Below are 23,101 nucleotides of genomic sequence, written 5' to 3'. Positions count from 1 at the left end.
GACAAGTGTCGTAGTAAAATTTAAAAACAATAAAACAAATCAAGTATAGTTACGACATGAATTTGATTTGGACATGTAACAACTTTAGGATTTATTTAGCTTTGTTTTTGGGAGACGTAGATAGAAGATTGGAACATCTGACCTCTTAGTCAAAATTTAAACATTGGACCATAAAACGCTCATAATGTAAGGTTGGTCTGGTATCCTACCCTTTTTGTTACAAGAAAACCATTCACTATTTACATCATACTCAATAAAATTAAATGATTTGGTTTAATAATGAGTGCCAGTTTAACAATCGAAACCCACTGCTAGCAAATATTGTCATTTTTTAGCTTTCCCTCGGACTTTCACTTAAGATTTTAACACGTATCTACTAGGAAGAGGTTTCTACACCCTTATAAGAAAAATGTTTCGTTCCCCTCAACAATCGATATGTGACCTCACAATCCACCCGCTTAGGGGCCAGTGTATTTGTTGACACACCGCCTGGTGTCTGACTCTGATACCATTTATAACAGCTCAAACCCACCGCTAGTAGATATTGTCCTCTTTGGATTTTTCATTTTGAGTTTTCCCTCAAAGTTTTAAAATGTGTCTGCTAGGTAGAGGTTTCCACACCCTTATAAGAAATATTTCGTTCTCTTCTCCAACCGATGTGAGATCTCATATCAATTGGAGAGGAAAATGAAGCAGTCCCAATAAGGGTATTGAAACCTCTCCCTAATAGACGTATTCTAAAACAGTAAAACTGACTCTAATACATAACGGACTAAAGCAGACAATATCTATAAAAAAAAGTCGAAACAACTGTATTGTTATTACAATCTTTCATAGAAGAAAAAGAAGTATAAACGTAGAAAGACAATCAACATGTTCGTTTGACAAAGACGAAGAAGTTGATAAGGTTAAAAAGAGAAGAACCAAAGGAAAGGAGGAGGAGCAAGGGTTGTAGCAATCATGGTTTTGTTGTAATAACACACACCATTCAAAGTAGTCTCAAGAGGGTGTGGGGCGCCGTCCGTACAGTTGGTGTACACCATGTTCATCCATCTAATCAAACACTTTGTTGCCCTTCCAAATCACACATTATCTTCTCCTTCGCTTCAATCTTCTTTTCTTATTCAAATTTCTTGTTTTCTTATTCAAATTGAACATACTTCACATCAACTAGAAATAGGAAGATCCGTACACGTAACTTTAAAATTTAAATCATGTAGTACTTCTTGAAAAGGATTGAAAGTAGTCCTACCCTTAACAGTTAAGAGGAAGATCATGCGTTTATATTTGAAAAAACCAAAACCAAAGCCACGAGAGCTCAAGCTCAAACTAGACAATATCATAATATTATAAAGGTTCCTGATTCATAGGTGCTTATTATTTTTTTAAGTTTGTTCGGGTGAGGTGGCACTAAAATTTGGAATGGATGGTGACTTGAGAAAAAGGGTGGATCCATTGAGATCCCTTAGAAAAGGATTTGACATAATTATAAAAAAATTTCAACTTAATTTTAATTTTCATTATTATTATTATTATTATTTTTTTTCCTTCTCTCTTGCCAAGTACACATTTTGGAATGCTGATAAAGTAGCCTCCAAATAACGTGGGACTATTTTGGAAGGTGAACACATCGATCCCGAGTCCTAAGTTTGACCAAACTAATTATACGATGCACCAAATTATTTAAAATCAATGTCGATCAGCATATTGCCGAATTACATCATTACAAATTAGGTTGTCTCAATTTTCAATACAAAATTGTTCGAATTCAATTCCAAATCAACTAAAGACACATTATAAACGGAGAGAAAAGAAAAGGAAAATGACGTGTGATATAAATACCTACTACTTTATAAACATGTGATAAAAATATTAGGCTAAAGTTTGCCTTTTTATTTTAACTATATGTAACAACTCAGTCCACCGCTAATAATTCCCCTCATAGTTTTGAAACATGTCTATTAGGATAAGGTTTCCATACACTTATAAATAATGTTTCGTTCCCCTTCTCCAACCAACTTGGGATCTAACTTATTTAATTTTTATTATGTTTAAACTATATAAAAATAAAAATAAATAACTAAAAAGGTAGATTGAAATTGAATTGGGTTATTTATTTATTTTTATTTTGGTTCAAATATAAAAATATTATAAAATATAATTGAGAGACGCATTGCCGACAAGATATGATGTGTGGATTGATTAGAAATTTTAAAAAAATTAGAGAGAAAAAAAAAAGAAAAAAAAAAGAATAATGATATTAAAAAAGAAAAAAAAAAAGAAAAAAAGAAAAAAGAAAAAGGGTGATGGCGATGGGTGAATGATAGAAGAGTATGAAAGAGGAAGTGCACGGAACTTGCACATAAACTTCACTCACCAATATCTATAAATATGAATTATTGATATAAATTTCAATTTTTTTAATCTAAAATATATATCTTAAAAAATTAAATTTACATATTTTTTTAAAAAATTAAAAATATAAAAGTATAGTGCGAAAAATTATAATTTATTTTTAAAAATTAAAAATAAAATCACGAGAGTTTATATTCAAAATAAAAATATTATATCGTCCGTGAATATCTAATAATAATAATAAATTAATTTAATAAAAAAAAATAGTGATGTACATTCAAACAACCAGTTGCACGAGGGCCTCTTTTTTGTTCTTTTCTGCTCTTTCTCTATGTCCCTTTCCTTCGCCTCTTTTCCATTATTATTATTATTATTATTATTATTATTATTATTATTATTATTATTATTATTATTATTATTATTATTATTATTATTATTATTATTATTATTATCTCTCTTAATAATTGAAACCCATTTCTCTTTCCATCACATGCACATGCACACGTGTGTACAGAGAATACTCTTCTCTCTAAGCCCCACTCTCTCTCTTTCCTAAATAAATAAATAAATAAATATATCATTTAAATTTATTTACGGTGTTTTTCTAATTTATTTAAATTAAAAATTATAGAGGTCAATTTAGGGTTTTTATTTTTTTGAAGATAGACTAGGGAAAAATGAAGGGTTCATTGTCCTATGTGACCAAAGTTTAGCGGCTACAAATGCGTAATGATATGAATATAATTTTACCATAAAGTTGTATAATATTATTTTTCTTCTCGCAATAAGAAGCCAAATTTAATTCAAAGTCAAATTCTTTCATTTTCTTTGAATGGGGATTTGGCTTATTAATATTTTGTAACTAGGCGTGGAGTCCCTTCTAGTTGGCCTCTTTCAATACAATAAAATAGACATTATTTAGTCAATAATTAATTGGTATTATCGAACGGTTTTATCACAAAAACAAGTGGTTAAAATTCAAAACAACGCCTCCCTTCTATCCATAATAGTATATTTCAATGCTAATTCTACTGTTTCTTGGCTTATTCTTTTTGTATATATTAGAATACTATTAAATTATCAATTTGTGCAATAATAGTCTGAGATCACTGCTAGCAAATATTATCTATTTTTATTCCGAGCAACACTTGATAATCGATGTGGGAGCCTCTCTTAAGGGGCAAGTATCCTCGTTGGCACACCACCTAGTAACCTACCTATGATATCTTCTGTAATAATCATTCCCCTCTCAAACCGATATGAGACCTCACAATCCACCCCTTCTTGGGGGCTTGGTTCTCTCGCTGGCACACCGTTCAATATCTAGCTCTGATACCATTTTGTAACAGTCTTATGCTACAGTTAGTAGATATTGTCCGCTTTAACCCAATATGTATTGTCATCTACCTCACAGTTTTAAAACATGCCGTAGAGAAAGGTTTCTATACCCTTATAATGAATATTCCGTTTCTCTCTCCAATTTTAAACATGTATGTTAAGCTTATTTTGTTGAATTCTTTTTTTCAATTACAAATTTAATTGATTAAGGTAGGTTTCAAATTTGTAAACCTTTTGGTCGAGTATAATATCTTAACCGGTAAAAAGTCAAATTTCAATAAATTTAACTAAATAGTTAAACCACATGTTAGTATTTTTTTAACTCATGGAATATTTACTGTTTTTTACTCTCACGAAACAGCCTTTTTCAGTAAAAGAATATTCGTAATGAATATAGAATAAGAATAAAAATTAATTAAAAACTTCAAAAATTAGAAAATGGGGAAATGGAAATATGGCTGTGGTACTACTGGACCTATAATAATAATAATAATTATTATTATTATTTGTATTATACTCAAAATATTTACAAAAGTAAATAAATAAATAAAAATAAGAGGGTAAAAAAAAAAAAAAGAAAAAAAAAAGATTCGTATCCAAGAAGGCGTTAAAAAGAGGGTTTGTCTTTTAGCCAACTGACGTCCTTATCTTATCAGACTGAGAGGCCACTTGGATGAAAGACTGATCATTGCGCACGTGTGCCTCCTCTCTCCACGTGCGCCTGTTTTATTCATTTTTACACTTTCCTCTTTTTCTCTCTCCCCATTTTACCCTTTTTTTTTACCCATTTCTTATTTTTATCTAACAAAACATTTTTTTACACTTTCACTCTTAATTATTTTCTTTCCCAATTTTCAAACACTAAAAATTTTATTTTATTTTCCCCAAATAACTTAAAAATAAATATTTCTCATATTTATTTAAAGTAGAAATAGAGAAACGAGACATTGAAAGTTTTTTAGAAATTAAGAAACGAAAGAAGGATAATAAGAGAATAACCGAGAAATTAAAATGAGGAATTGTTGAGTCATTGATTGAAGTATGGGACAGAAAGAAAATCGAATAGGGAGATGATAAAATAATTTTTTTTTTATTTACTTTTTGAAAGTTTGAAGATTAAAAAAATATGTATGAAATAAATTAAAAATTATTTAATATTTTTATTTGGTTTGAAATTATTATTTTTATAATCCAACTCACATTCTCTTGTCTTCATCATTCTTCTTGTTCTTTTTCAACTTCACATTTTAAAAAATATATTAATTATGAAAAATAAATTTATTGAAGAGAAAAGAAAATGAACTTATTTTAAAAAAAAGTGAGAGAAAAAAAAGTTACAATTTTTACCCCTTAATAATGGGTTGCACAGTGTACTTTTGGGTTTTGCAGGGAAATAGTTTCTGATTTGCCAGTGACAGTGTGGCAGATGAATGTCACGTGTGCTTGTCCTTAGATGCTCACTTTTCCACGTCATTTTATTTTAATTTTTCTTACAAAATTTACTCTACATTTTAAAATTATATTTATTAATATTATAAAAAACCAATATTCTTTGAAACGTACAAGGACCAAGTTCTATGCCATTAAAATCAGAAGTATCTATACTAATAAGACATACATTTGTTTTCGGTGACTCAATTATAAGAATTTCATGGTTAAACATGTTTTACTTGGAATAATTATATGTTCGGTGACCTCCTACGAATTTTATTGAGATTCATGTGGGTGAGGACAAAACATGTTGGAAGAACTCGTGTTGGTCTACGAGTATAGTTTTCACTCTTAAGAATCAAGGAGTAGATAACGTGGCTATGTTGAGGTCATTAGGTGCGACATCCAAAGTTTAAATAGTCACGATTCTTATACTAGTCAAAGTTTAAAGATTAAATTACCGACAAATCATATCGTTTAATGGATAAAAAAGATTCTCTCGAACGAAAAAAGTATAGAAGAAAGGGGGGTTTGGGTCCCCAAGAAGAGGGTTAAGCAGCCTCCCTCAGGCATGTGTGAAAGGTCCCCCATTTGCACTTGAATGATGGTTCCAACCCAAGTGCTTATCTAACATAACCTTATATCTAGTAAAGACGGTACCAAAACCCATGTGATCTGGTGTCTGCTTCCCCTCTATCACCTTCAAAACCTTCCCTTTTTCTGTGGGCCTCTCCTCTTTCTCCATACAAACAACAATAAAAAATCAACCCCATGTTACTTCCCTCGTCGGTGTACCCTAACACCGTCTCTTTTCGACTTCGATACCACCTAAAACTTTTCCCTCTTTCAATATGTAACTGTCCGTTACATATCACTATCACCTTCACAGTCTTAAAACGAGAGATATTTCTACACCATTATAAGGAATTCTTCGTTCCCCTCTCCAACTGATGTGGGAGCTCACAATCCACCTCTTTGAGGATTGTAGGATTAAAGCAATCTTTGTGATGATTGTTAATTGGGAAGAAGACGAAGACGAAGACCAACCAAATTTAGTGAACCATAATATAATTTCTCTTAATCTATTTAAAAATTAATTTGAGGTTATAATATGTAACATGGAGCCCATCAAAAGATCTTGAGCAACCAACATTTTCATAAACCATGTTAGTTAGTGATCTTATAATATACATCTAATCTTATATTATAAATTTAATTCTCTCTTCTTTAATGTTTAATATTCTTGTTTTAACATTGGTAGCATGGGTTAGATACATACCTCTAAACCTACTCCCACATGTGCTTCTCACTAATCATATCAATCTTTATAATTTAATTAAACTATAGCTTATAATTGAATGCATTTTTTTAATTAGCGTTTCGAACAACCCAATGCATATTTTGACTGAATGTTTGTTGTTTTTGTTCTTGAAATTCTAATCATCTTGAAATTAGTATTTAATGATTAATTATCCATTTGGGTGTGACATCAGCATGGCTCTAATTATGGTTTAGTGTGTAGATATTTTAAATTATAAGAAAATATATTTGTGGATACTTTATTGTAAAAGAGAAATATATGAATGTTTTTTTTTATGTATATGTTTGTGATTGACCTTAAATTACTCTCCACCAATCAAAATGTTTTAAATAATATTTTAAGCAAATCATATGATTTAAAAATATATTATCATAAACTTTTAAAAAATTTAATAATATAAAAAAAATTTAATTAATAGAATAAAAAATGGATGTTGATTTGTGGGGTTGCAAATCAGACGGTATGGCGCAACTCAAAGTGGATTTTGAGGAATTTATTTATTTATTTTATTTGTTTTTCATTTTTTCATTTTATTTAAATAATGAGTTATATATATATATATATATATTTAAAATTTTTGGAGCAATTGTATGACCGTTCGCACCATGCAATGTCGTGAACTTAACATGCTCGTGACATGCGTTAAGGAAAATTCAAGACCCATTCCTATTTTTCGCTCAAATTTGTGGCTTTATCGAACACAACTCATGTGAAAACTAAGCTCGTTTGACTATACACCTCGTCTATGAGTGCATGTTTGATTACTTGCGATTTTGGCGGACTTGTCTTTACTCTAAGACAAGTCATCTGGTTTAACCTTATTTCTACTCTAGGCCGAAGTCATTTGAATACAAAATTGCATCTTATTTCATCACCTTAGTTTCCAACAACACGGTTCACGTATTTTGATGTCATCCCAAGTCCTAAGATGTAATAAGTCGTCTGATGAGTCAACTATATCATCATAACATCCCAAACAAACATTTATTCAGTATGATATTGTAATTATTTTAATGTTATGAAATGGATTCTATTGTCCCAGAGTATTAATGGGCTAAGATTGGGCGACATGTCGAAGCCCATGAGTATCAATTTACTCAACCCACACATGAATGAATGTCAGTCGACCCACACAAGAGCTCCCCATTCAGAGTGTCCAAAGCTTGAAAGGCTCCACCTCCATCACTCCTCTGCATAAAAATTTGGTCAGTTTCAAGAGATGAAAAGAAAAGGGTCAAGGGGTGAGCAGAGAACACACAAACCTTGTAGAAATCAAGAGCCACAAAGTTAGCCCATCGGTTACCAGCTGCCCCATGACAAGTTTGAAGCATGCCAATCAGATCCTTTGAGTTATGCTCACAAGCTTGTCTTTTGAATGGAACTGTTGGGAAATAGTTCACTAAAACCAGAGATTTTCTCTTGTCATCAAGTGCTGATGATTCTGCCCTCTTTGGACAGCTCCCTTCTTGCATTCCATCATTCCCATCTGCAAAGTTTTAGGCTCTTTTTAATGTATGTTCGTCCAGATGGTCACATTGTGGTATTTGTTAGGTAGCTTACATTGATTTTCGACCATGTAATTCCATTGGTATGCTATTCCTTCTGTTGCTTCCTTGGCTCTGTTTGATGTGAAGACCAGCAGCCTTTGGTTGTTTGCCACCATGTCGCTGACTAGGGGCCAGTCGTCGTTGTCCTTCGGCATATTCGTGATCGGAAACCAGAATTTCTTTAGCCCGGCGTCGGTGAATACCTTGGTCAGTCCATTGGGAGATTGAACATAGTCTTCTAAGATCAATGTGACAATCTCTTTGGTGTTTGCTGCCAAGAATGCCTCTATAACCTTCAATGTGTCTAGTGCTGGTTCCTATAACAATTGAGATGTTATGACAAGTGGAGAAATGTAAAGAACACAACACATGGCTATCATCAGCCATCGTCAGCCGTTCTAGAAAAGGCCGACCAAATGTTGTTAGGTCGACCTTTCCAAGTACAGTTGACACTAGATACTATCTTGACAACATATTTTGTAACAGCCCAAGATCATCACTAGTAGATATTTTCCACTTTGGCCCGTTATACATCATCGTTAGTCTCACAGTTTTAAAACGCATCTGCTAGAGAGAGGTTTCCATACCCTTATAAAGAATGTTTCGTTCCTGTTTTCAATCGATTTGAGATCTCACAATCCACCCCCTTAGAGGGCCAGTGTCCTCGTTGACACACCGCCCGATGTCTAGTTCTGATACCATTTGTAACCGTCTAAATCCACCACTAACAGATATTGTTCGCCTTGGCCCGTTACGTACCAACGTCAGCCTCATAGTTTTAAAACGCGTCTATAAGAGAGAGGTTTCCACACCCTTTTGAAAAATATTTCGTTTCCCTCTCCAACCGATATGGAATTTCACATTTATAATTAACATCTGGCATAACGAAAAGAAAAGGATGGGAATATAAACATACAAATGCAGTGTAGTTGTGGCATTTTCCTCCAAAGGAATGGCAGAGCCAGACATCTCCAAGAAAATCATAGGTATCCAACATAAACCCTCTAACTCCGTTCTGCAAAATGGGGTTAGAAAATAATTAACCTCACAACATATGAAAACAAACACTAATTAAAGCTATACATTAAGCTGTTGGGCGATGGTGTCCTCTTGATTGTTAAGTGTAACTCGCGGAACTCCGGTGTGAGAGGGCTCTCCTTCAATGGCAAATGAATTGTGCGTTGTTAGATACGCATACTTGTTGAATGGCAATGAATTATTCTGCATCAAAACAGATAGATTATCAGCATTTTGGAGAGTTTCCAAGATTCCCATTATGGAAAGTTTCTATTTTGAAACAAAACATTAGTGACAGTTTGAGTGGAATGATGAATGAGTGGAAACAACTTTATAGAACTACTAAACTTTATAGAACTACTAAATATTGCCGCTTTCATCTTTTATGTATCACCGTCAACCTCACAGTTTTAAAACGTATGCTAGGGAGAGGTTTCCACATCTTTACAAGGAATGTTTCGTTCCCCCCTCCAACCGATGTAGGATCTAACAATCCACACCCTTGGGGGCCAGCGTCCACGTTGGCACACCGCCTGTTATCTGACTCTGATATCATTTGTAATGGTCAAAGTTCACCGCTAGTAGATATTGTTCGCTTTGGCCCATTACGTTTCGCCGTCACTTCATGGTTTTAAAACATATGCTAGGGAGAGGTTTCCACACCCTCGTAAGGAATGTTTTGCTGTCACCTCATGGTTTTAAAACATATGCTAGGGAGAGGTTTCCACACCCTCATAAGGAATGTTTTGTTCTCCTCTCCAACTGAGGTGGGATCTAACAATCACCCCTCTTGGGGGTCAGCATCCTCGTTGACACACCGCCCGATGTCTAGCTTTAATACCATTTGTAATGGCCCAAGTCCACCGCTAGTAGATACTGTCCGCTTTGGCTCGTTATGTATCGTGGCTAGTCTCATGGTTTTAAAACGTTTGGTAGGGAGAGGTTTCCACACCCTTATAAGGAATGTTCCATTCCCCTCTCCAAATAATGCAGGATCTAACAATCCCCCCATTCGAGGGGTCAACGTCCTCGTTGGCACACCGCCCGGTGTCCAGCTTTGATACCATTTGTAATGGCCCAAGTCCACCACTAGTAAATATTGTCTGCTTTGGCTCGTTACGTTTCGCCGTCAGCCTCATGGTTTTAAAACATCTGCTAGGGAGAGGTTTCCACACCCTCATAAGGAATGCTTTGTTCTCCTCTCCAACCGAGGTGGGATCTAACAATCACCCCTCTTGGTGGCCAGCATCCTCGTTGAGACACTGCTCCATGTCTAGCTCTGATACCATTTGTAATGACCAAAGTCCACGGCTAGTAGATACTGTTTGCTTTGGCTCGTTACGTATTGTGGTTAGTCTCACGGTTTTAAAACGTCTACTGGGGAGAGGTTTCCACACCCTTATAAGGAATGCTTCGTTCCCTTCTCCAAACGAGGCAGGATCTAACAATCCCCCTTGGGGGGGCCAGCGTCCTCCTTGGCACACCGCCCGGTGTGTAGCTCTGATACCATTTATAATGGCCAAGTTCACCATTAGTAGATATTGTCCGTTTTTTCCTATTATGTATTGCCGTTTAAAACGTCTATTAGGGAGAGGTTTCCACCCCCTTACAAGGAATGTTTTGTCCCCCTCTCCAACCGACGTAGGATCTGACAATCCACCCCTCCTGGGGGCCCAACGTCCTCGTTGGCACACCGCCTGCTCTTTAGCTCTAATACCATTTGTAACAACCCACATCCACCGCTAATAGATATTGTCTACTTTAACCCTAGGCATCACGGTGAGCCTCAAGAAAGATTTTAAAAGAGGAAACTATTTTCCACTAGAGCTACCATGGTTGAAGGGAAACCCAGCAAGAATATTCGAGTAGCAGGGCAAGAAAAATGCATACCAGAAGTTTGAAGGGATCGGTGTAAAGAGATCGAACACATCTGGAGGCAAAGAAGGTTGGTGGGCATGAGAAGCAGTACAATCCAGGTCCACAATCTCCATTAGAAGAGCAGCCATCCCCCACCTTAAGAACACAATCATTCATTAAAATGAAGAGAAGAAGAAGAAGAAGAAGAAAGAAAGACCAAAGGAAACCTTGCAGAGTCCATCGGAGCAGGTCTGATCTGCAGCAACAAGAGGGAAGATGAGGAATGAAAGCAGGAGTACTGAATGAAGGCTGCTCTGCCAATGGGATATCTCCATTTTTGAGTAGCAGAGATAAGAACTGAAACGTAATGCGAGGGTTGATATTGAGATTCCTCTGAGTAATAGTGGTGTAGAGAAGGTGTGAACAGGGGAAAGTTTGTTTGGGTTGGTTGGAATTGACATTCATGTAAGAACCATTCTCCCATTTCTTTCACACCCATTTTTTCCTACATCATTTTACGTCTTTTTGACTTTTTTTTTTTTATTTTATTTTTTTTTTAGTTTTTGGATTATAGTGGTTCAAATTTGGAGTAAACTAAGCATGTATGGCAATATAATAATAGATTATAAAAATACACATAAACCAAATCAAACTAAGCTTCAATTGAATTATTATTTTAAATTTGATTGAGTTAATTGATTTAATTATTAAAATGAGATACTTAATTTAGGTTAAATTCATCCCAATTCTAAAATATCTTTTTAATAATACACTTACATATTTTTAAAAATATCAATACTTTTAAACTTTTTAAAAAGCTGACAAAGATTTTTATATTTTTTTTTAAATTCGAAAATATATTTAATTTTAAAAATTAATTTTAAAAAGTTTGAAGATAATTTACGAGAGGTTGAAAGACAGATGATTTTCGTAATATATTGACCGTAAGAATTTTTTTTACACTTTTTTTTTTTTTTAAGATAAAGAGCGTTTATGCTACTTTTAAAATTTAGAGATATTTTGAACTTTTTAAAAAATTGAGGGTATTATTGAAATTTCATTAAAGTTTAAGGGTATTTTTGAAATAAAAGGAATAAGAAAATGATATTTTTTAAAAGTTTAGAAATATTTTTATTAATGGTAAGGGAAGAGTGGGCTTGTTGGGCTTGTGAGAAAAAACGAGGCGGCGCGTGATTGGATTTGGGCCTGAAATCAAAGCCCAAAATGGTATACAAAAACAGCGCGAGGCGAGTGCTGTTTGTGACGAGCGAAGAAGAGGAAGAAGAAAGAATATGGAATAAGAGAAGAAAAACCAAAACGCCACTTTCCCATTCAATTGCTTTCTCTTCAACCATTCAATTCTGAAGAAAATCAAGGAATTCTTCGACTCATTTCCCCTTTTTCACATCCTTTTTAGCTTTTCGGGCTGTTGCTTAACTAAATTCGCTGAGCTCATCGTTCTCGGCGATATCGATTGGTTTCCTGACTTCTTCCAACTACTATCAATACGTTCTTGAATTCTTCTGTTGTTTGGTCGATTCAGATAAAGGGAGGCCATGAATGCGAATAGTTCTCGATTTCAGTCGCTTGGTCAGACCGAGATTAACTGGGACAAGTACGATCGTCTTTCATTTCCTTTCCTCTGCTTTTCTTCTTCTGTTTTCTGTCAATTTTTCTATTTACTTCGATTCATTCCATTTCATGAATCTTTTGTATTTGCACATCAGTTCTTTACTTCGATTTGGTAGCTTGTGTCGGCGTTGAATGGTAAGGATTGCTGACTCTCGCTAGTATTGGTTGACCAATCTGGCTTTGTTGCTTCTTCTCGTTTAGTTCTCCCTATGCATCACTTTGATGCATGCGTAGATCGAGAAGTCATCGAGCGCTCTATGTTGGTTTTTGATGGCATATAAGACAAGAAATGTCGAAGGAAGTTGAAAATTTGGTAACAATGTTGAGTTTTATGTGCGAGGGAGAGAGAGAGAGAGGGAGAAAAAAAGAGATGGATAATCAGGGATCGGGAAAAGAATATAGAGATATTGTCAGTGGATTAAAATTGGAACATTTTTTCAAAGTGGAATTGACCCAGGTTTTAAGATAGAACTTGAGATTTAGGATGGTTCTGGTTTTGACATACTCATTGCAATTTGATGCTTTAAGCTGGTTTGTGAAAATGATGGAGAATAGGTTTCAGCCGTAAGTTGTCTGTACTAGTCTACGAGTCCTTTGTTTTGAAGTATGAACTGACTCGGACATGCTGGAAAACTGAAATTGTTAGTATCTTGATTTGCAACATTTGTGCCCTATGGCATTCAGTGAATTATAATTTACATGTATTTTTCTAGCCTAAATGCATTATGAATGGGTACTGGTTGTACTTACGCATTAGCAGAATTGTGTATTTGCAAATACAGAAGTATGTTACTTTTGAACACGCTCAAAGTTGCCGTACATGTATGATTATTTATTTATCGATCACACTACATACCGCAGGCTTGATAAAGCAAAATTTTATGGCGTAGGAGCTGGTCTCTTTACTGGGATTACAGTTGCACTATACCCTGTTTCTGTTGTAAAAACGAGGATGCAGGTTGCTGTAAAGGATTCTGCCGAGAAAAATGCATTTTCTGTAATTAAAGGCTTACTGAAGAATGATGGGGTTCCTGGTCTTTACAGAGGGTTTGGCACTGTTATCACCGGTGCAATTCCTGCAAGGATTATCTTCCTTACTGCTTTGGAGACTACCAAAGTAGGAACCTTAAAAATGGTTGAGCCATTGAAATTTTCTGAACCCACACAGGCGGCAATAGCAAATGGGTTAGCTGGCATGACTGCATCACTTTTTTCTCAAGCTGTTTTTGTTCCAATTGATGTGGTCTGTAGGCTTGATTTAGTTTTTGTTAAAATTTTGTTATTGTTTATTCATTGTTCACTTAAAAAGCTTAAATATATATGCCACTCAGATTAGTCAGAAGCTCATGGTTCAAGGATACTCAAGCAATACAAGATATAATGGGGGTTTAGATGTTGCTCGTAAACTGATAAAGTCTGATGGGATCCGGGGATTGTATAAAGGTTTTGGATTATCTGTTATGACCTACTCTCCATCTAGTGCTGTATGGTGGGCAAGTTATGGTGCAAGTCAACGTATCATCTGGAGGTGAGACATGGTAATTTCCCCTCATTTGTGTTTTAAGTGTTGAGTTTGGATCATTCCATGAAATGAATTACTACTAGAAGTGGTTAGAAATATCATCTTCCTTTTCTTGTTCCTGAATGAAAGAATCTATGAGTTTCTTGATAATAAGTTGTAATTTTTCCGAGTACATATCAAATAGATACTGCAATCTTAGTTTTGTCTCTCTTTCATGTACAGCGTTCTTTATCATATACCTTAGTTCTAGCTTTGGTTATTGTGTTTTGAACCATTCTCCTTCTGGCAGTGTAGGCACTTTAAAGTGCATCTCTGTTTGGATTTTTTGAGCTATATATATTAGTTTGTGGCTTTACTGGCAAAAGGATGCAATATTGGAAATGATACGCTAGGAATTGTCCAACATTTATCAGGGTTTTTTTTTTTTTTTTCCAATTGTATCTCAGAGGTGTTAATATTAGATTTCAGAGGGTCCCACTGTACTGTTGTTATTTGCACTACATAATGCGGCTGTATTTTCTGTTTGAATTGATTGCTCTTATCTGACGTTGGAATTATAATGCTTATGTTGTGGCGTTGAAGGTTCTTAGGCCAAAACTCTGGTGCTGAGAAATTTGCTCCTAGCCATGCCCAACTTATTTCTGTTCAAGCTGCAGGTGGAATAATTGCAGGTGCAACAGCTTCCTGCATTACGACGCCATTGGACACTATAAAGACTCGCTTACAGGTACTTGTTAACCTAGTTCACGTCAAACCATTCTTCTAACTGGCTTACTGTTCATTTGTTATTAACTTATTTGATACCAAATATTGTTTACTGTTTCTACTGTCATGGAAGTTGTGCTATCAAATTATAATTGAAAATCCTACAGATTCTGTCTATTATGTTGTTAAAACTCTATGCGTTGTACTGGTTTTACTGCATCAAGAATGCTGCATGAAAGGCAAGACCTTATGAGCCTCTATTTTCTGCCTGAAATTTTGAAATGCACAATCTATAAGTTTTATTACTTCCATGTTGGTCTGAAGTTTGATTTGCCAAATAAAATGCTAAAAGGCTATCTTGAACACACCCTAAAAGAGTGGGGGTGGCTCTAAGTAGGGTTTGGCGATAATGGAGAAGGTGCTTTTGTATCTTCCAAAAGGAAAGCCTTTTTTTCGGAATACTTGTCTGGGACGGCCTGGAAGGTTCATTAGAATGTTGGGGGTGAGGGTCCTGGGATTTAGATGTAGAGTTCAGCGTTCCTTTTGTGTGTTTACAAGTACAACCTAGCATTTTAGTAATTAACCTATGTTTTGTATTCCTAACAACTGGAGGACCTTTTAATTTGGGGGTTTATTTGTGGTATGTGTTGTTCTACTTTAATTCACTTATTCAAAACTGCTCTTAGTTTGGGTGTTGAGAACTCATTTGGACATAAAAGCTACTTCTGAGATTGCAAATCCCAAGAGCAACAAGAGTCCAGAGGTATTTGGATTGGAACAACCTTCCCCAAGAGTGCCATGTCCGAGGATCCAGGCATATTAACTTATTCTCTCACCACTGTAAATAACCTCTCCTTTTTTTAAAGTACTCGCCCTTGAACTCTTTGATCATTTGACACTGCCACTGAAACTACTAGTTCAGCTTAGAACTTTTTGCTCTATTTTGTAAATCCCTCCTTAAGGAAAAAGGTTCTGTCTTCTTTTAATTGGAAAAGTAGTATGATGGATCCTATCTCCCGAACCAAAGACCAGCTATTGGGCTTCTTTGTTTACTTTTTTCCAAAAGACTACTTGGAATATCCAAACCCCAACAAATGAATAGGAAAGGTGGAAGGGCAGAGTCACCTTATCTAGCACTTTTAGTGGCCTTGAAGAATATCCAAACCCCTTCTATATTAGGCAAACTTTCCTCAGTAATTCATTAGCCTTGCAAGTTCAAGTCCCCATGATTATTGATTATCTCAAAAGTTGATTATAAATCGCACTCACCTCATTGATTCATTCTGTAACAGCCTCGTTAGCGGCTAGGAGCATGATATTAAACAGGAAATTACAAAAAAATTAAAAATTAGGTCCAATTTGATAACTATATGAATATTGGTATTTGAAAATTATGCTTTATTTATTTATTTATTTATTTATTTATTTTTAGAGACAGTTTCATTGATGATTGAAATTTACCAGAGGGATATATAATCCATGGTGTTTATAAAAAACCTTCCCAATTTGCAATGAGGGAGGTATAACTATAGGAAGTAAAAATATTAGACAATTTACACTAAGACATAGCTTGGTAAACAACATTGTTGAAAAGTTTTGTATAGGTCTGTGTCTTTTCTGCAAATATTCTCTGATTTCTTTCTTTCCATCGATTCTAAAAGAAAGCCATGATGAGGTTTTTCCATAATAGGGCTCTTGCGTTCTTGAAAGGGTGGTACGTTAAGTTCATATCCAAAAAAATCCTTTATCTCCCTAGGAAACGTGAGATGTCATCTGAATATATGGAGAATCGTTATCCAGAAATTCTGAGCGTATGTGCATTGCATAAACAAGTGACTTTGTGATTCGTTTTCTTTCTTTCATAATGGACACCAATTTGGAGAGAGAGTGATGTAAGACATTCTTTTTTGAAGATTTTCACTTGTGCGGATGACTTTATGCGCTATTTCCCAAAGGAAGAACTTCACCTTTTTAGGTTGATGTCCTTTCCATATTGTCTTTGCTAGCGTGAGATTTGTTGCTTCTACTTTTTCCCCCATGTCCATCATCAAGGATTTTGTAGAAAAGACTCCATTAGCGCTGGGGAGCCAAGTTAGCGAGTCTTCTTTGTTTGACAATACCACAAGGTTAAGGCTTAATTCGGCCCACTCCGTTGCTCCATTATCCTTTAAATTCCTACCAAGCTTCAGGTCCCAAAATTTGTTGACAACATTCCACATTTCTTTAATCGTGGCTTTTTTGCTATGAGAGAGCCTGTACAAAAGTGGATACTTCAAGGCTAGCGTGGTGTTTTCAATCCATGGGTCGGTCCAAAATGATGTGCTTCCCCCATTCCCCACCTTATGGCGAGTTCGGTTTGGTGATGAGATTTTGATGTTTCTTTATGTACTTCCAAGGCCCTTTTGTACTTCCAAGGCCCTTTTGTAGAAGGTGGAGGGGGTGATTTTTGTTTGATGTAGGAGTATATTTAGCCTTTATAAGATTTCGCCATAAGGCCTTTTCTTCATGATGATATCGCCATATCCATTTGGCGAGGAGAGCTTTGTTCTTCTTCCTTATCGAGAGAAGACCGAGGCCTCCCTTTTCTGTTGGGAGGTTTATAATATTCCAACAAACAAGGTGTGCGTTTTCTCATAATTTTGTTTCAATAGTTTTCATCTTTATTAAGAAAACATTTGAATTCTTTGTCAAATTCCAAAAATAAAGAACCAGTTTTTTACCTTCTCTTAGCTTTCAAAACTCGGCTTCTATTTTGAATTTTTTTTTGTTAAAAGTAGTTAACAAAACAAGGAAAAGCATAATGAAAGTAATATTTATAAGCTTATTTTTAAAAACCAAATGGTTTAGATATTTATATCTTTATAATGATTTGTTGAAGACCCATCCTTTTATATAGATATCTTAGAATGAGGGGATTGGTGGGTTTGATTGCTTTAGTCGTGCGTTTCTTGCACTATATGAAAGAAGCTGTACTCAAGTATGGCTTTCCATTGCATTCACTTGCTGGTTGTACTTGTACATCGTCCTGTGGAGAAACTCAAAAACTCTCCAGCAATTAGCTTTGGCCTTGCTTGCGCAATCCAAAACCATTTGGCTTTGACAAAGGCCCCTTGGGGAGAGGGAGCTATAGACGCAACAACCTCCCTACTTGTTGAATATAATACCTTATATATGATCTTGTGAAGGCTGGCAGTGAGACTAATGATTATTCTAATGTCTCTTGGTTACCTATCTAAGATATGTGTTGAGTTTCTTGACAATGACATGTTAGTAGGATTTGGGCATTTGAGATTAGTAGAAATACACTTAAGTTCCCAAAGAACTGACAAATATTTTATTTTTAAAAAACCCATAGATTTTAAAAAGGGGTAAAATATACCGTGCCAAGACTTGAATTTCTGAAAGCTTTTCTGTTTGTTAAGATTTCTTTATATGGAAGGGTCTTATCTGGTCTTGGTCTGCCTTGATTTCATCCATGTCATGACTTTCTGACTTTGAATCTGTCACCTATGTGTGGCGTAGTAATAAGGAATCAATCCAAGGAAAAGCTCTGATACCAAATGACAAGAAACCGTTACAAGGGAAGTAAGATTTGGATTCTTTATTGATTGAATATCTCAAGACAAGAACACTTGATTGAGATTCGAATCACTCCATAAGAAGATCGATCATGTAAAGCTTGAATAATTCTAAACATGCAATCTAAACTATAAACTACATAGAATAATTCCAAATTCCTTTAGCAATGGCCAAGTCTATTTTACAAAGTTAACCTACATGGCTTTATATAGCCTCAAAATGAAAACTCTTTAACCTTCCATGAGACATTCTAAGGGTGGTAAATTTCATACTTTATGACAATAATTAGCCACTATGTATACTTTATGGTCATAATTAGCCGCTATGTATATAAGCCTTAAAATACATGAAAGAAACATCATAACTCTGAATTACCATCCACCCAAAATTTGTAACCATCCAATAATAGATAGAACTTGATTCTTCTTTAATGTTGAATGAATTGCAACATCTTATGATAATTCGAGCAACATTTTTTTTACATCTTCTTGAAGTTTATCTTGTATGATTGATGTCTTAGGTTCATATCACCTAGATACACTGGAGTTTTATATTTTAACAGGTTACGTTTGTTCATAGGTGATGGGTGATAAAGGGCAGACAGCAAGACAAATTGTTGAAAACTTAATCGCCGAGGATGGATGGAAAGGCCTCTATAGGGGGCTGGGTCCTCGGTTTTTCAGCATGTCAGCCTGGGGAACCTCGATGATATTGGCTTACGAGTATCTCAGTATGTTCTTCTCACTATATTAACCTGCACTCCATTCGTATTTCTGTTTTTAATTGTCAGTCTAACTAGAATTTGATGTTGATGGGACAAATGCATATGTTTTTATCTACGCAATATCATAGTCCAATTAAAGCACCAATCCATCGTATATTTCTTCAATAAAAAAATATTTGTCCGTCAAGTCAATGCTTTTCCTAATACGAAGACTTGAGAAGAGCTTCAGAAAAGTTATTGTAAATCTTAAAAAACATCATTTGGAACCGTGTCCTGAACTTTATTACCTTTTTGTGATTTGTTTGGCCGGAATGTGCTTAAAATCTACAGCAAGTTATTTACTTTGTATTTAACAGTCTGAGATATTTGTTGAATCTGTTTATTGTATCTGTGAATTATTTTCCCTCATCGCATGTAATCTTTCAGTCAGTCGTTCTGATTTGATGTTGTTTTGCCAATTTAGAGCGCCTGTGTGCAAAAGATGAACAGACTTGATCGCAGCCAAGCGAAAGCTTTTTTGGTTTCAACTCTTTTCCCCTCACAACAAGGCCAGGTTGAGCATAGATTTCTATCCACACTTCAATTGCAGATAAGGATTGGTATTAAAGCATTCATGTATTGACTACAGAACAGAATTTCATTCATCCTAAAACCACATTGATTTTTTGGGAGAAGATCAAACAAACTAGTTCCTGAATTTTTTGGCATTTTCTTCCCATCACTCCTAACACGGTTTACTGTTGCCACTGCCCAATCGTGGACGATAGATAAGCGCCTTTGTTAGCCAGATTTGCCTGGAACAAAGAGAGCTGGGTGAGATTTAAGTTGTAGGACCTTGACATCGTTTAGTTATTGTGTTCCTCCTGTAATCTAGCTGCTGGTTGATTTCCTTTGTAGTAGCAATGTGTTTAGTGGACTTGGTTCTACAAGTACATCCTTTTAGTATCAAAGCAATATATTGGCCATCTCGATCTCTTTTGACTTGCATTTGCATTTACAATTCCAATTGCTCAAATTCGTCTCATTCCACAAGCCCAAATCTCAAACACCATTGAAGTTTCTCTTTAATTTCTAAATCCCACCCCCATCTACTTTTATTTTCTAAAAAAAAAGTTCTTTTCATCAGTACTCAAGTTCCCCTGTAGAACTCGTTTTCAGTTTTCAAATAACTTTGCAAATCTCAACATCTCAAATTCTTATCAGGCTGTGTTGTCAAAATTTTTATAAAACGATAGTTGATCTTGATAGTACAAGCAAACGCACTCCTAAAAGCAAAAGGACCCATCAAAATTGCCTTTCAAATAGAAATTGTTCATCAAACGACTAATGCCAAAATCATACCCCTAATCAAGATTAATGCACTATTCCTCGTTTTCATCTTTATCCTTCTCTTCATTTTCACATTCATCTTCGTCTTCAATAGCATCTTCATCTGTGTCATCAGTACTTTCATTGTCGTCATCCTCCTCCTCTGTTCTGCCTAATGCAGCCTGCTCTTCTGTTGACGAAGGAATTGAATCCCCAGTCTTACTTTCTTCATCTGCAGATTTATTCTTATTTGAAGTCTTACTTTTGCCTTTTTCCATCTGTTTCAATAAAATAAATTAAAATATGGATCAGGCAGGAAGAGGGGGAAAAACCAGAGGAACCAACACACTACAAGGGCATTTCATTTAGCAGCTGGTGTAGAAATTTCATAACCATTGCTATGTACTTGTAAATATACAAGCATCTATATTGATGGTCGTACGTACATCAGCATGCGTGAATGGGGATATGTTCTTTGCAGAAAACAAAACAAAGGATGTGACAGAAGAAAATCACACTAGAAATGACAGTGTGATACTTAGCTACAAAGCTACTTCAATTTTATATGAAAAAGAACCAGCTTTACTAAGATGAATGAGAAAAAGAAAAAGAAAAAGAAAAAGAAAAACCACACCCACCAAAGAAAAACATTAAAAGGATCAAGACATCAAATAGGGCAACCTCCATTTAGGAATGACCCCTCAACAAAGCAAACAGAGGAAAAGGATTCTTAATGAGAATGAAGATATAAACCGAGGAACTAAAGTGGGATAGAGCGCCACCATTAACAGAATACATAACAAACAAGTGGTAAAACACTTTGAGATTCCTTTCGAAGGAATCCTAGAGGTGCCCAAAAAACCTCACAATGAATTCCTACTGTTGGCGGTGTCATTTTTCAACATACCAACCAGTATTTCCAAGAATGACAAGACTTTATGGCTATGACCGACCGAAGAAGGGCAAACCAACATAAAAAATGTCACGACCACCTCATGGAAATTATTTAATGAGGCCACCACAATGTGTCTACCCCTAATATCAATTGAATACAAGTTTGAAGATGTAAATGCCTCTAATCACTACTAAATACAAATTAGTAGTATTTCTACAATTTCTCGACAACTATGTTGTGGCAGACTACTTGAATAATTTCCTCACACCCAAAACAACTCACTCAACTTTTAAGTTTAACCTTATTTACGACTAGCTCTATATCGAGTCCTCACATGAACACAAAAGAGCGCCAGATGTAGGTAAGGTTGAGAAAAGACTCTTCCCCAAACAGAAAACAATAGGGGGTGATAAAGCTAAACATAAGCCTCCTCTCAATTCTGAAATACTAGACGAATGTTCTTGAAGTGCCAAAAATCTATTTGATTCACCAAATCTCTTTCATGGATTCATTCTGTAGGCAATTAAACAAAATCAAAAGAACAGGAAGCTTACAGCACGTAATAGAGTTCTTTTATCCCTTTCTCGAGCATTCTTTATGGCCTGCAGCAATCACCAAATCTGTAAGCTATAGTTGAAAATTTATCACCATCGAATGAGTGCCAAATCATACCTCTTGAAGCATCTTTTGCTCAGCCTCGACTTCAGAAATATCCCTACAAAAGGGGCAGATGGAAAGGCCTTAATATTTCACAAACTTCTTGGCTAAAGACATCAACATTTGAATATAGATTCTGTGCACAAGATTCAGGCATTAACATTCAGTAGTGAATATAAACACACCTTCCAATGGTTTGGTCTACACGACAGCGACACTTTGCGCATACACCTTGCTGCTTGGCACAACCTACATGAACATCAGTTCCAGGTAGAACACTTAGGATACACATAAACAAGGGGTGGAGCAACTTCCTGTTCATAATGACATATTTCCCCCTAGAAGTATTATTTGTTTAGAACAAATTAAACCCACATAAACAAGTGAGATATTGATAATTAAACTGACCAGGACAGAGATTATGATACGCTTGACGAACAGCCCGCTTCGAACAAAGTTGACTGCGATACATTCAATCAATTTGAGAACTAAAATTTGCAACCCATCTTCAGAGAGACAGACAAACTAACAAAAAGAAGAAAGAAAGAAAGAAAATGAAAAGGAATACGAACCATTTAGCAGGTTCAGAAAGGGGTTTGTACTTGCCGTAACGGCGTTTCCAATCAATTTGGTCCTTGCAGCGAAGACAAACTCCAGTGATCTCGGATAGTGGGCGGAATCTGCCTCCAACCTCCGTTTCGTTGATTTTGCGGCCGGCGTTGGGTTTCCAAGCGTATTTGTTTTGGTGCTTCGGAGCACCGTGCTTGCTGCTCATTCTGAGTATCGCGGGCTTTGCACTAAACCCTAATTTTATTTTTTTCAGATTGAGAAATAGAGAAGTCCAATTCAGTAAGAACAAGCCAGACACCAAATGAAAATACGAACGAGAACACACATAAAAAGGAAGGGTTTGTAATATTGAAGCCGATGATGGATCTCAACAAAAGTTCGTACCTTTAATTTGTATCAGTTTAAACATTTTACTTTGATAAGTAAAAAAAAACCAAAACTTTAGGAACCCAACATAAAATTTTAGTACGGTGTTTATAAACATTTACATTTTTTTTTTTTTTACATTTGTTCCTTTTTTTTTTTTTTTTCTTCCTTACTATTTTACAATTTATTATTATTATCATATTATCTTACTTCACTATGTTCCATTTGATTTTTGAATTAGAGCCTATATAATTAATTATATTCAAATTGATCAATT

General features: G+C 35.3%; 3 protein-coding genes across 4 annotated transcripts; 1 reads left to right on the top strand and 2 right to left on the bottom strand.

Annotated features, from left to right (window-relative positions):
* Window positions 1-7,404: 7,404 nt before the first annotated feature.
* On the bottom strand, window positions 7,405-11,307 carry LOC111807653 (PLC-like phosphodiesterases superfamily protein). Its single transcript, XM_023693467.2, has 7 exons — window positions 11,094-11,307; window positions 10,900-11,022; window positions 9,076-9,213; window positions 8,909-9,007; window positions 8,006-8,309; window positions 7,708-7,931; window positions 7,405-7,635 (listed from the first exon to the last, which is right to left on the bottom strand). Exons 1-7 carry the CDS (start codon window positions 11,199-11,201, stop codon window positions 7,543-7,545), a joined length of 1,089 nt encoding a protein of 362 aa, XP_023549235.1. The 5' UTR covers window positions 11,202-11,307; the 3' UTR covers window positions 7,405-7,542.
* An 824-nt stretch (window positions 11,308-12,131) lies between these two features.
* Window positions 12,132-19,993, top strand: LOC111799002 (uncharacterized). Of its 2 annotated transcripts, none has more exons than XM_023682387.2 (6): window positions 12,132-12,481; window positions 13,389-13,741; window positions 13,830-14,026; window positions 14,603-14,747; window positions 18,884-19,034; window positions 19,492-19,993. In XM_023682387.2, the coding sequence occupies exons 1-6, from the start codon at window positions 12,427-12,429 to the stop codon at window positions 19,521-19,523; spliced, it is 933 nt and encodes a 310-aa protein (XP_023538155.1). In that variant the 5' UTR covers window positions 12,132-12,426; the 3' UTR covers window positions 19,524-19,993. The 2 variants fall into 2 exon arrangements, with proteins under 2 accessions (XP_023538155.1, XP_023538147.1); XM_023682379.2 differs by having other exon boundaries at window positions 13,360-13,741.
* A 228-nt stretch (window positions 19,994-20,221) lies between these two features.
* Window positions 20,222-22,824, bottom strand: LOC111799016 (small acidic-like protein). Its single transcript, XM_023682399.2, has 6 exons — window positions 22,461-22,824; window positions 22,297-22,349; window positions 22,074-22,137; window positions 21,904-21,946; window positions 21,786-21,833; window positions 20,222-20,614 (listed from the first exon to the last, which is right to left on the bottom strand). Exons 1-6 carry the CDS (start codon window positions 22,661-22,663, stop codon window positions 20,390-20,392), a joined length of 636 nt encoding a protein of 211 aa, XP_023538167.1. The 5' UTR covers window positions 22,664-22,824; the 3' UTR covers window positions 20,222-20,389.
* Between the last annotated feature and the right edge of the window lie 277 nt (window positions 22,825-23,101).

Source organism: Cucurbita pepo, chromosome 1 (genome assembly GCF_057944985.1).
Source record: "Cucurbita pepo subsp. pepo isolate OVF chromosome 1, ASM5794498v1, whole genome shotgun sequence".
In the NCBI taxonomy this organism is placed as follows: Eukaryota; Viridiplantae; Streptophyta; class Magnoliopsida; order Cucurbitales; family Cucurbitaceae; genus Cucurbita; species Cucurbita pepo.
The sequence above is the reverse complement of the archived record's forward strand: the minus strand, read 5'-3'. Positions and strand labels throughout refer to the sequence as shown.